Raw genomic sequence first — 12,111 nt, 5'->3', positions numbered from 1 at the left:
AATTTTTCATTTCGGGTACGCCCTCGACTCGAGCGCCAATCCAGAGGTTTCCAGATGAAATCAAAATTTTTATTATTAGTTTAAAGCTCAATGTATGCAACAAAGCTAAATCGATTCGCGTTTCGCGTTATCGAGAAACAAATATTTGAAATGAGGCAAAATATATGGTGTGAAAAGTACTATGCCACCCCCTTAAGCATGTTTTTGGAAGCGAAATACTTCGTGTTGTCAAAATCGAAATCTCACTGTACCTGGAAAACCGGAATACTCGGGGGTTTTTATTTTCTCAAGGATCTGCCTTTCATTGACATGCTTCCGCTAGCAAAAATTACGACGAAGCTATTTAATAAGTTTTAATTTATGCTTGTCAAATGTACTTTTTGACGAAGTTTTCACTTTTTGGTTTACATTGGTATATTTGTATAACAAGTTACACGGTGAATTAACTTTCTAGTTGATTGCCATTGTTTCAATACGGTAAATTTAACCGATAGTAGCAGAAAACACACACTTCTTGCAATTTTCCTCTTCATGTACGTATTATTGGTGTTTGGGAAAAATATTTTAACTCTTCAACGAACAAAGTCGGTGGCCCTAATAAGGGCCTTTTATAATTTCGAATTTCGATGAATTATTTAACCGCCGAAACCGTAGAGGGTACGTCCTTGGCGTTTCAGCGCGTAGACGACATCCATGGCAGTGACGGTCTTTCGCTTGGCGTGTTCGGTATAAGTCACAGCATCGCGGATTGCGTTTTCCAGGAAAACCTTCAGCACGCCTCGGGTTTCCTCATAGATCAGACCGGAGATACGCTTGACACCTCCACGACGAGCCAGTCGACGGATGGCGGGTTTGGTGATTCCCTGGATGTTATCACGAAGAACCTTGCGATGCCGTTTGGCGCCTCCCTTTCCGAGTCCTTTGCCTCCTTTACCGCGACCAGTCATTGTGATTGTTTGTGAGTCTTTCGTTTAACGGATTATTTCAAACTGTGATATCGAGGTAGCGTCCGCTTGGGTTTTATATATTTTTAAGTGAGCAAAGTACTATATTTTCCCCTGTATGATCATTTACATTCTATGTATTGAGATGTATATGATGCTCACAGGCAGAATAGTAACATTCCCCTTTATGCTTTGCTTTATGCTTTGTATATTTTCTGTATATGTTGAGCAGATGTTTGTGTTGAAAAAGTAGCGGGGAAAACCCGTTTGTGTTGATCCACTCTCCGACTATAAAAGGGACTGTTTACCTGGCTTGGCTTCATCATTTTGAATTCTTACCTGTTTTTGGAAAGTATCAAACATCGTATTGAACTACCGCTATGGCCCGTACCAAGCAGACCGCTCGTAAGTCCACCGGAGGAAAAGCTCCCCGTAAACAACTGGCCACGAAGGCAGCTCGCAAGAGTGCCCCGGCCACCGGAGGAGTAAAGAAGCCTCATCGTTATCGTCCAGGAACGGTCGCTCTGCGTGAAATCCGTCGTTATCAGAAGTCCACCGAACTCCTGATCCGCAAGCTTCCGTTCCAACGTTTGGTTCGTGAAATTGCTCAGGATTTCAAGACCGATCTGCGATTCCAGAGCTCGGCCGTTATGGCTCTGCAAGAGGCCAGTGAAGCCTACTTGGTTGGTCTGTTCGAAGACACCAATCTGTGCGCCATCCACGCCAAGCGTGTGACCATCATGCCAAAGGACATCCAGTTGGCTCGTCGCATCCGAGGAGAGCGTGCTTAAGTTTGTTCACCATTTCAATTGATCTCAGCACATCTGTAAATGTACAAAACGGTCCTTATAAGGACCAACATTCTTGGTTCATCAAGGGTAAAAAGAAGCCTTCAATCGCAAAATGAAATTATTTTCAATGAATTCGAGAACGCAGGACTCGATTGGTAGAAGTCCAATTTATATTTTTGATCAGCTGGACGCAATAATCATTTTAGTAATTACCTAAAGCATGATTTAGCTTTGTTAAAAAATATTTGAATAGCCTTTACCAAGGCACTAGATGACCATTATGAATCTGTAAGATTGACAGGGTATTTAAATTATTGTGAATGAAACTTTAAATACAGTTTCTTAAGAGATTTGCAACACTTCAAAATATGTACGTTATATCGAGGTAAATTGGACGTTATTTCGATTAACGTTATATAGAGGGAGGGTACGTTATATCGAGGTTCTCCTGTATCACAATCTCACATAATTTTGTACGCAAAAATGCACAAAATATCACTTGCATTTTAGTTTGAATAAAAGAAACGAAATTGTGTGACTTCAACTCTAAAATTCTTTTAGTTATTGTCAATAGGCTCAAAATATAACTTTATTACATGGTGAATGACCACTGGTTAAAACCACATTAAATAATAATAAAAAAAACTTTATTACTTTATTAGTGTTTGTTCGAATATATTTTATCCGATAAGGTATAACATCAAACAGTCTTACATCCTTGTAGGTGTAGGAGATCAGCAGGCACCGAACAGCCACAAATTTTGCATTTTCTGGTGTTCTTCTTGGGAATATAAATTGTCTTGATTGTAAGGCTGTATAAACTGAACTTACTCTGAATGCGGTTCCAGCAGTTCGAAAATATGTATTACCAAATAACTATGTATGCATCGATCAACATGAAATGCCTTTATCTTTTCAAATCTTCTACTAAGACGTTCAAAATCTGATCGAATATGATGTTTTTAAGTTTAAAAAGCCAAATCGCGGAAATCTACGAACTTAAGTCAGGTAAGCTGCAGTTATCATCAACATAGAACGAGTTTTAACATTTCCCGCGAAAATAAATAAATTTTTAGGTTACTAAACTGCCTAATGAGATAAAATTACAGTTGTTACGAAATATTCAAAGCATCTGTGTATCATAATGTTGTCGATAAATCAGCTATGGAAATTCGTATTCTATTTTGACTTTTTTTAAATAATTTAATTGAATATTGTTACAGGAATTATTTCTGCACGGGACGAACTATCACAATTTGTGTATCCGAATTAAATTCGTTTGAAATTAATGATTTCCTAAACTAACCGACAAAAACCAAGAACATCATCGTTTCATATTTGTTCGTTAAATTGTTTCACTCACCTTTACCTTTGATTGTGAATTAAAAAATAGCTAATGGGAAAAAATTTTTAGATGCAGGGAAAATCATTTTCAACTCATCGTACCTATACGATTTTTTTTTTATGATCAGACAAATAACAGCTTGGGTCATTCGTGACTTTTGCGGGGTTGGGAATTGAACCCGGGTCCTCGGCGTGAATGCTAACCACTACACCGGGATTGGTCTTTGAAGAGTAACTTGAAAAAACTTTAATGTTTAAAGAAAATTCATTTACAACTCTTCATATACGAATTTGTTCGTCCTTAAAAGGACGGATATTTCAATGTTCGTAGCAAAGGTCAGTCGACAAATATTTAGGCCTTCTTTTCGGTCTTCTTGGGCAGAAGGACGGCCTGGATGTTTGGCAGAACACCTCCCTGAGCAATGGTGACACCAGACAAGAGTTTGTTCAACTCTTCGTCATTGCGGATGGCCAATTGCAGATGACGTGGGATGATTCTGGTCTTCTTATTGTCACGGGCGGCGTTTCCTGCCAATTCCAGCACTTCAGCTGCCAAGTATTCCATCACGGCAGCCAGATAGACGGGAGCTCCGGCACCAACGCGCTCGGCATAGTTTCCCTTCCTGAGCAGACGGTGAATACGGCCTACCGGGAATTGGAGACCAGCACGGGTTGAACGGGACTTTGCCTTTCCCTTAACTTTTCCTCCTTTGCCGCGTCCAGACATGTTGTTAGAGAGTTGTAGTTTACGTTGTTACGTTCAAATTAATTAGCGTTAAACTGATACACCAGATGCTCGGAATCACCCCTTATATACCCAGGCAGATGGCGATTATCAACCAGGGGGTTGAACCTCGTAGGTAACGGAATGGCAGAATTGGAAAAAAGGGACGTACTTTAAAGCCGGTTCTTTTTCTGTATATAAGGGACATTACCGCTGGCAAACGCTATCAGTTTTTGTTAGGAAAGCTAAACTAAACTATCGAAAATGGCACCGAAAACCAGTGGAAAGGCAGCTAAGAAGTCTGGCAAGGCCCAGAAGAACATCGCGAAAGGAGACAAGAAAAAGAAGAAGCCACGCCGCAAGGAAAGCTATGCCATCTACATCTACAAGGTTCTGAAGCAGGTCCATCCGGATACCGGTATCTCCTCGAAGGCCATGAGCATCATGAACAGCTTCGTCAATGACATCTTCGAACGTATTGCTGCTGAAGCTTCTCGTCTGGCTCACTACAACAAACGCTCTACGATCACCTCTCGTGAGGTTCAAACCTCCGTTCGTCTGTTGTTGCCAGGAGAATTGGCCAAGCACGCCGTCTCTGAGGGCACCAAGGCTGTCACCAAGTACACGAGTTCTAAGTAAACGATTGGAAATGTTATAATTCATGCACAATCGGCCCTTTTAAGGGCCAACAAATTATAATTGAAGGAGTATTAGGGTTTTCTTACTAGGTGAACTGTGGGTAAAATCGAAAACCCTTTCAATTTTCACAGAAATTGCATAGGGTCTTTTTCTAATTCCCGTCGTAATAAGGAAAGCCATTCTAATTTTCATCATTTTCTGGATGGATTTAGTGAATATTCCAAAAGTTCTTGTACTGATTTGACTAAAACACACTTACCTTCCGATCCGTGAACTTTGAAGTCACTGAAAAGCGACTATTAAAGCATATTATCGAAATTACGCAACTGACTTTATTGCTAAAATTCGTCGTACCGTTTTAAAATCCGTCCAACAAAATTTTTCATCGTCTGAACTAAAAATCACAACAATGTTTACGAAGCTTACGCGCATGTATTTGTGTAGGACGGCATGACAAATGTTATTCTACAAAATTTCTGCAGGTCAGGCAAGTTTTTCTGGCTGTAGAATAACGACAATGCCTTGCTTGCGTGAGTTATTTTCATTTATGAATGACGGAAATTAAAACGATTAGTCGACATTGTCTTCTTCGTCGCACGAAAAAACGTAGGAAATTTGCCTGGTAGGACTTCTTTAATGATAAAAAGCATTTAAATAGCTCTCAGCTCACTTTGATTGATTGCGTATGATAGACAACTAACTAAAATATTAGGGAATAACTAGTTTTGCATTGTGTGTCATAAAAAATGCTGATATTTTTAATAATTTGTGTTGGATAGGACGGGAATAGGCAATTACGACGATGTAGCAACATACCCTATTTGTACGTCAATTATTGTCCAACAAACCTCTCAGAATCATAGTTCAACTCTAAATCCTTCATTCCACGAGGGAGATTGGATACATATAATGATGTCCGATATTTTCAATTATTCGATTACCGATTAATCGGTTAGCGTTGTATGCACTGATCGATTGGTTCAGTATTCGTACTACTAGTATTCGACAATAAATATTCGAATATTTCGTTTAATAATTCGATTAATCGTACGATTATGAACAATCAATGGGGATTATTCGCATTTTTTTATCCCCTTTGAACTATTCGATTATTTCATGTTCTAATTGATTACTCGATTAATCGAGCGATTACCGGACACCACTAGATACATATTTTGAATGTTTTTGATATATAATGAAAAAGAAAACTGTATCTTCAGACGTAGCAAGCAGCAGTGCGTGTAAACTTGACACCCTATCCGGGTAAAACCGACACTTCATAAATATCAAGTAAATTATTTTCTTTAAAAAAATGATTCTCAGGGATGGTGCCTATAATACGCCTAGCGACAGCGAGAGGTAGAATCAACCTCCTGCCCTCCTTCCCCCTGGTTTTTCATTTATCCATGAATTCGACTTTTTTAATTCAACGGTCAAAAGCAATTTTGACATTTTTCTCTTGTTTTTCGGCTAATACTCTCAGTTTTATATCAAAACATAAAAATAAACGCATTAAACATAAAACGGATACTATACAGAAGCACAAATCCTGCGTCGGCTTTTTATCCTGACTGAAAGTGTCGATTTTACCCCGAATTGACTAAAAATTTCAGAACAATGGTTTAGAACAGCAATAAACAAAAAATCGCCTGAATTTTTATAAAGTAGGCTAAGAGTAATAATTGCTGGTAAATCAAGGATGCAAAAAGCATCGAATTTTACAAATCTTTCCTACTAAAACACTTCAACTCCACTTGTGAAATTTTACAAGGACTGTTTCTTCAATGCTTACCGGTCTTGTTTTGCTGTTTGTTTTGACAGCTACGGAACTTCGGCGGTGTTTAAATGACTCGAAACGTAAAATAACAAGTATAAACAGAATGCATTCGACGATTTTCAAAAAAAAACAGCTTATAATTTAAAAAATCGAGGGATGTCGGTAATACCCGGATTACCCCTACTAGTATCGTTTAATAATGCACAACTTATTAACTTCTATGGTAAAACAGACGAATTATTCTTATCAAATCTGAAAAATTTGGCTCCAAGTTTATTGCTAGTTCCAAAGGTTCTTCTGATAAAATACAAATTCGACTGCACTAGCGACGATTGGTATTGTCTTTTAAGCTAGGAAAGGTGTGAATGTTGATTGGGAGACAAAATTTGAAATTTTTCTCTGCGTATTCGGGTTTATCTAGCCATCGGAAATAATTCTCCTGTGGTCATAATCAGGATTAATTTACTACAAAACTCATCTAAAAACTAAACTCGAAAAAGTAAACAAGTTACAATTCTTTGAAGTTGCTTTGCTTTAGTAAAAAGCATCCAAGTCTTTTGCTGATTATATTATCCTGTACGACGGTCTTGCATGAGTGTTATTTAATATATTTTTTCTCAACGCTAATCTTAGAATCAAATCGATTCATTCTTTTAACAAAATTGTATTTTCACATGAAAGTAAAAGCACTTGGTCTGAAGACAAATAATTTATTCTTTAGGTTGCTTTCGTTTGCCCTAAAAAACTACCAGCGAGCAGCGACAGAAGAGCTGAGCTCGATTATTATTAGCCGCTTAATAGGCTTAATAATCGCTTTGATTTTTAGCAAATTTTGAGCGTTCTAATGAAAAAGGTGTGACGCTACTTTCCGAACTCGGTGAATTGGGACTGATTTTTGATCATTCTTTGCACAGCAGTATAAACAGTTGTATGATTTATACGTTTCACTTCATGTGTTCATAATATTTTGCTCCTCCAGAATGTCTTCCGATCAATAGATAGATTTAGCAGCGTTTAGTATAGAAAGGTAACCTAGTAAGGTAAGCCTTAGCGGCTTTATACATGAGGCTTCTCTAAACAAGAGCGGCCATTTTGTTTTTCTAGTACGTTCTCGAAAATAATTCATTGCAATCTTTTACGTCAAACCTGATTTCAAAAGCAACGTGCAGAACCGCATTAAAATACAGCAAAAGTTTTCTGTTTTATATTAACTAACTACATTAGTATTGAAGTTTGTTCGCTCCATCATTGTGCCTTCAACAAACATCCAGATTAAACTAAAGACGGAGATAGCAGTCAAATATAACGTGTCTAAGTGTATAAAAATGCAACGCAACATAAAAACTGATTGCTAAACAGGATTGGAGAACTTTCTAATAATTCTTCGTTAATAATATTGTGGCCCTTATAAGGGCCGTTTGTTGCAAGTGGGTCAAATAATCGTTTAGCCTCCGAATCCGTACAATGTGCGTCCCTGACGCTTAAGAGCATAGACAACGTCCATGGCGGTGACGGTCTTTCGCTTGGCGTGTTCGGTATAGGTCACAGCGTCGCGGATGACGTTTTCCAGGAATACCTTCAGCACGCCTCGGGTTTCCTCGTAGATCAGTCCGGAAATACGCTTGACACCACCACGGCGAGCCAGACGACGGATAGCGGGCTTGGTAATACCCTGGATGTTATCACGAAGAACCTTACGATGACGCTTGGCGCCTCCTTTTCCGAGTCCTTTTCCTCCTTTACCGCGACCAGTCATTTTTCTTAGTTAGGTATATTCGATTCAAACTACCGAACGAAATTAATGCTGGATTCGAACAAGAGGGCTTCTTTTATACCTACGAGGGTAGAAAATTTCCCACTTCCCTTTTTCTGATTGGTTGAACAGTGGACGAGTGTGCAGTATAAAAGAGGTCAAAATGTGTTTACCGACCATTATCCGTTTGATCCCGAACCGAAATCGTTCACTTCGTTCTGAAACCGAAATCAGCATGGCTCGTACAAAGCAGACTGCCCGTAAATCCACCGGAGGAAAGGCTCCTCGCAAGCAGTTGGCCACAAAGGCGGCTCGTAAAAGCGCCCCGGCAACTGGAGGAGTGAAGAAGCCTCACCGTTATCGTCCAGGAACAGTGGCTCTTCGTGAAATCCGTCGTTACCAGAAGTCCACCGAGCTTCTGATCCGCAAGCTTCCGTTCCAACGTTTGGTTCGTGAAATTGCCCAGGACTTCAAGACCGATCTTCGTTTCCAGAGCTCGGCTGTCATGGCTCTGCAGGAAGCCAGCGAAGCCTATCTAGTCGGTCTGTTTGAAGACACCAATCTGTGTGCCATTCATGCCAAGCGCGTCACAATCATGCCAAAGGACATCCAACTGGCTCGCCGTATCCGTGGCGAACGTGCTTAAGGCAATCGGCTTTCGTTTGATCTCATATTGCAACAAACGGCCCTTATCAGGGCCACACATGTGTTTCATGAAGAGTTAAATTAGTTTTCTTTTTTACTAAAACAAAACATGGCAGTTTGTTTATTTATCAACACCTATCACAACTTTCAAGTTAAAATTCACTCAACGATGAAATAATGTGGCATTAAAATCAACTGAGTAAGTTCGATACATTTCTGAATTAGCTTCCCTCAGTGTTAGTGAAGTGAGTTTTAATTCCTCTGGAGTTGACGATAATTTTTGTCGTTGCATTTATATTGTTATATCAAGTATTGGCCTACAACCTTAGTAATTCTGACTGGAAGTTAAATTGTTCGTTGTAGAAATTCACCTTTCATTGATTTCGGCGATACCGGGCAATCATAAATTCGCTTTATTCGAACTTTATTACAAAGTTTGAAAAATATATTTTTGAACGTCTCAGTAGATCCTCAAATTTAAAAAATACAATTCAATTCTGCACCATCAGAAAATTATTTCCATGGATTCGCGTGTTGTGATTGATATTCACAATATTTCTTTTCATTTTCGTAAAGTTAAATGGTTAAAGTTATTAATGATAAAGAATATAAAAATCGCAAGAGGGTTTTTGTAAACGATACGTCACGTAAACGATTTCGTCACGATAAATGCACATTGCTTTTAAAATAAAACTTGTCGGCTGTATAAAATTAATAATTGTTCACGTTGGTGAATGGAAAATGTTGAACTAATCCCAATTTCGGCCCGAAAGCTGCTGAAATATGCTTATTCTTGAGAGCAACTAAACCTCAAACTAACGTTTATAAAGTAGTAATGGGAGTACAATCTAGTACAATTTTTTGGAATATTCTGCATGATGTGGAAACCTAATTTGTATAGAACAACAAATGTTGTGATGCGAATTTTAACATTCAAACGATTAAGTGTTAAATTAAGTAGTTAATATAATGTTACTCAGTGTAAAGAAAACAATTTCTAACTCATCATATATTGATTTGTTCGTCCTTATAAGGACGGTTTTTTTGTGTCGCACTGGTTGAAAAATATTTAGGCCTTCTTTTCGGTCTTCTTGGGCAGAAGGACGGCTTGGATGTTTGGCAGGACACCTCCCTGAGCAATGGTGACACCAGACAAGAGTTTGTTCAACTCTTCGTCATTGCGGATGGCCAATTGCAGATGACGTGGGATGATTCTGGTCTTCTTATTGTCACGGGCGGCATTTCCTGCCAATTCCAGGACTTCAGCTGCCAAGTACTCCATCACGGCAGCCAGATAGACGGGAGCTCCGGCACCAACGCGCTCGGCATAGTTTCCCTTCCTGAGCAGACGGTGAATACGGCCTACCGGGAATTGGAGACCAGCACGGGTTGAACGGGACTTTGCCTTTCCCTTAACTTTTCCTCCTTTGCCGCGTCCAGACATGTTGTAGTTTTAGTTTATGTTGTTACGTTCAATCGAAATAGCGTTAAACTGATACCACATGCCAGGATCACCCCTTATTATATACCCAGGCAGAAGGTGATTATCGACCAGGGGGTTGAACCTCGTAGATAACGGAATGGCAGAAGTTGGAAAAAGGGACGTACCTCGGAATGGGTTCTTTTTCTGTATATAAGAGGCACTACCGCTGGCAAATGCTATCAGTTTTTGTTAGGAAAGCTAAACTAAACATCTGTCGAAATGGCACCGAAAACCAGTGGAAAGGCCGCTAAAAAGTCTGGCAAGGCCCAGAAGAACATCGCGAAAGGAGACAAGAAAAAGAAGAAGCCACGCCGCAAGGAGAGCTACGCCATCTACATCTACAAGGTCCTGAAGCAGGTCCATCCGGATACTGGTATCTCCTCGAAGGCCATGAGCATCATGAACAGCTTCGTCAATGACATCTTCGAGCGCATCGCCGCTGAGGCTTCCCGTCTGGCTCACTACAACAAGCGTTCCACGATCACTTCTCGCGAGGTTCAGACCTCCGTGCGTTTGTTGTTGCCAGGAGAATTGGCCAAGCACGCCGTCTCCGAGGGTACCAAGGCTGTCACCAAGTACACGAGCTCCAAGTAAATGGTTCGGACTCTGCTATAATTTATGCACAAACGGCCCTTCTAAGGGCCAACAAATTATTATCGAGGAGTCAAAAGATTTTTCTTTCTGCTACTATTATAACTAATAATGCCAACTAATATGGTTAAAAAGCACTAATATATCTTGCTCCATCTACACACTTAAAAAAAAGTACCGAGTTCGGTAAATTATCGTAAATTTTACCGAACTCTGAGCAGCAGGTTCGGTAAAAATTTTTTATGATGCCAAACATTACTAATGATCCGTAAACGTCGATTGGCGCTATCGAATTTTACCGAACGTTCGGCTGCTTAGAGTTCGGTAAGTGTGTAAGAATAAGTTTAAAAAGGCTGCAATTTTTCACAACTCATCCATAGATATCATTTTAGAGCTGTCCATAGTGCTTGAGATACAATTTTCAAACATAATATTCCTAAAAACAAATGTGCACATTTTCACTTGTGTCAAAATGCTACCAATAACTGTGGATAGCAATTATTTCCTTAAATCGAAAATGTAGGCAAAGTTTAAGGTGAAATTGGTCATCATCGATTCTGCCAATTTCAAAAGCAGTTTTTTGTTTGAAACAAAAATTGTGTTCATGAAAACATATACGCTGTGTTCAAATTGGAAAGAAGAATGCAGTATTTACATGTTTATAAGCAGAATCCCGCTTTTAAGCCCAAAATCTGCTTCCGAAATTGGGCATTCGGACGAAAAGATAATGACTGCTAATTTCCCGTTAATGCGTATCTAAAAGGTTCCTTTTGAGATTCCAACATTCTTAGGAATTGTAAAATTGCTCTATAATAACCGCATGGCAAACCTGGAAAACAGAGAAAGTTAGGATTACTTTTGTAGTACCAATTTCTCGAAAAGCATATTATTTAGGGGAACTGTGGGTAGATCCGACACCCTAACAATTTTCGCAGTAATCCCATTTTTTGTCAATTAGCGACTAGCCAACCCTTAGTTTGACTCTTAAATCATCTCATAACTCTAATTACTTGCAACATGTATGTAGTCTGATTAGAGTAAAATGTAGCTTAGTAAATTCTCGTAAGCGCTCGTAAGCTTTATCGATGAAACGAATGTCCTAGAAGACTTTAAACAGTTTCGTTGTTGGCCGACCCTATTCGACCGACACGCGTCTGACGACCAATCGACCGATCAACCGATCGACTGCCAAACCGATCGATGAACGATCGAAAGAATGATGACAAGCGAATACTGTCATCGAGCCGGTAAGTGTAAACAAGAAGGATAAAACGGATCGAATTGTACGCAGCTTGATTGAATTCTATTTTTTTCTTAATTCGCTAAAATTGTTAAACCTACCATAAAAACTATTACTAAGCCTAGAGTATTTCTACGTGCTAAAAGGTAACTTAAAATTAGAGTTATTTAGAAACTATTT

General features: G+C 39.3%; 6 protein-coding genes and 1 pseudogene across 6 annotated transcripts; 3 read left to right on the top strand and 4 right to left on the bottom strand.

Moving 5' to 3' along the window:
* Window positions 1-673: 673 nt before the first annotated feature.
* On the bottom strand, window positions 674-947 carry LOC128732378 (histone H4-like; annotated as a pseudogene).
* A 377-nt stretch (window positions 948-1,324) lies between these two features.
* Window positions 1,325-8,618, top strand: LOC128732377 (uncharacterized). The gene is made up of 4 exons (XM_053825627.1): window positions 1,325-1,727; window positions 1,989-2,037; window positions 4,085-4,438; window positions 8,105-8,618. Exons 1-4 carry the CDS (start codon window positions 1,325-1,327, stop codon window positions 8,616-8,618), a joined length of 1,320 nt encoding a protein of 439 aa, XP_053681602.1.
* Window positions 3,432-3,818, bottom strand: LOC128741684 (histone H2A-like). Its single transcript, XM_053837651.1, has one exon. It carries the CDS (start codon window positions 3,804-3,806, stop codon window positions 3,432-3,434), a length of 375 nt encoding a protein of 124 aa, XP_053693626.1. The 5' UTR covers window positions 3,807-3,818.
* On the top strand, window positions 4,068-4,442 carry LOC128741675 (histone H2B). Its single transcript, XM_053837639.1, has one exon. It carries the CDS (start codon window positions 4,068-4,070, stop codon window positions 4,440-4,442), a length of 375 nt encoding a protein of 124 aa, XP_053693614.1.
* On the bottom strand, window positions 7,657-7,978 carry LOC128741693 (histone H4). Its single transcript, XM_053837664.1, has one exon. It carries the CDS (start codon window positions 7,973-7,975, stop codon window positions 7,664-7,666), a length of 312 nt encoding a protein of 103 aa, XP_053693639.1. The 5' UTR covers window positions 7,976-7,978; the 3' UTR covers window positions 7,657-7,663.
* A 1,062-nt stretch (window positions 8,619-9,680) lies between the features above and the next one.
* On the bottom strand, window positions 9,681-10,064 carry LOC128732966 (histone H2A-like). Its single transcript, XM_053826463.1, has one exon. It carries the CDS (start codon window positions 10,059-10,061, stop codon window positions 9,687-9,689), a length of 375 nt encoding a protein of 124 aa, XP_053682438.1. The 5' UTR covers window positions 10,062-10,064; the 3' UTR covers window positions 9,681-9,686.
* A 252-nt stretch (window positions 10,065-10,316) lies between these two features.
* On the top strand, window positions 10,317-10,694 carry LOC128735780 (histone H2B). Its single transcript, XM_053830270.1, has one exon. It carries the CDS (start codon window positions 10,320-10,322, stop codon window positions 10,692-10,694), a length of 375 nt encoding a protein of 124 aa, XP_053686245.1. The 5' UTR covers window positions 10,317-10,319.
* Window positions 10,695-12,111: the final 1,417 nt, after the last annotated feature.

Source organism: Sabethes cyaneus, chromosome 1, assembly GCF_943734655.1.
Source record: "Sabethes cyaneus chromosome 1, idSabCyanKW18_F2, whole genome shotgun sequence".
NCBI classification, from domain to species: domain Eukaryota; kingdom Metazoa; phylum Arthropoda; class Insecta; order Diptera; family Culicidae; genus Sabethes; species Sabethes cyaneus.
The sequence above is the reverse complement of the archived record's forward strand: the minus strand, read 5'-3'. Positions and strand labels throughout refer to the sequence as shown.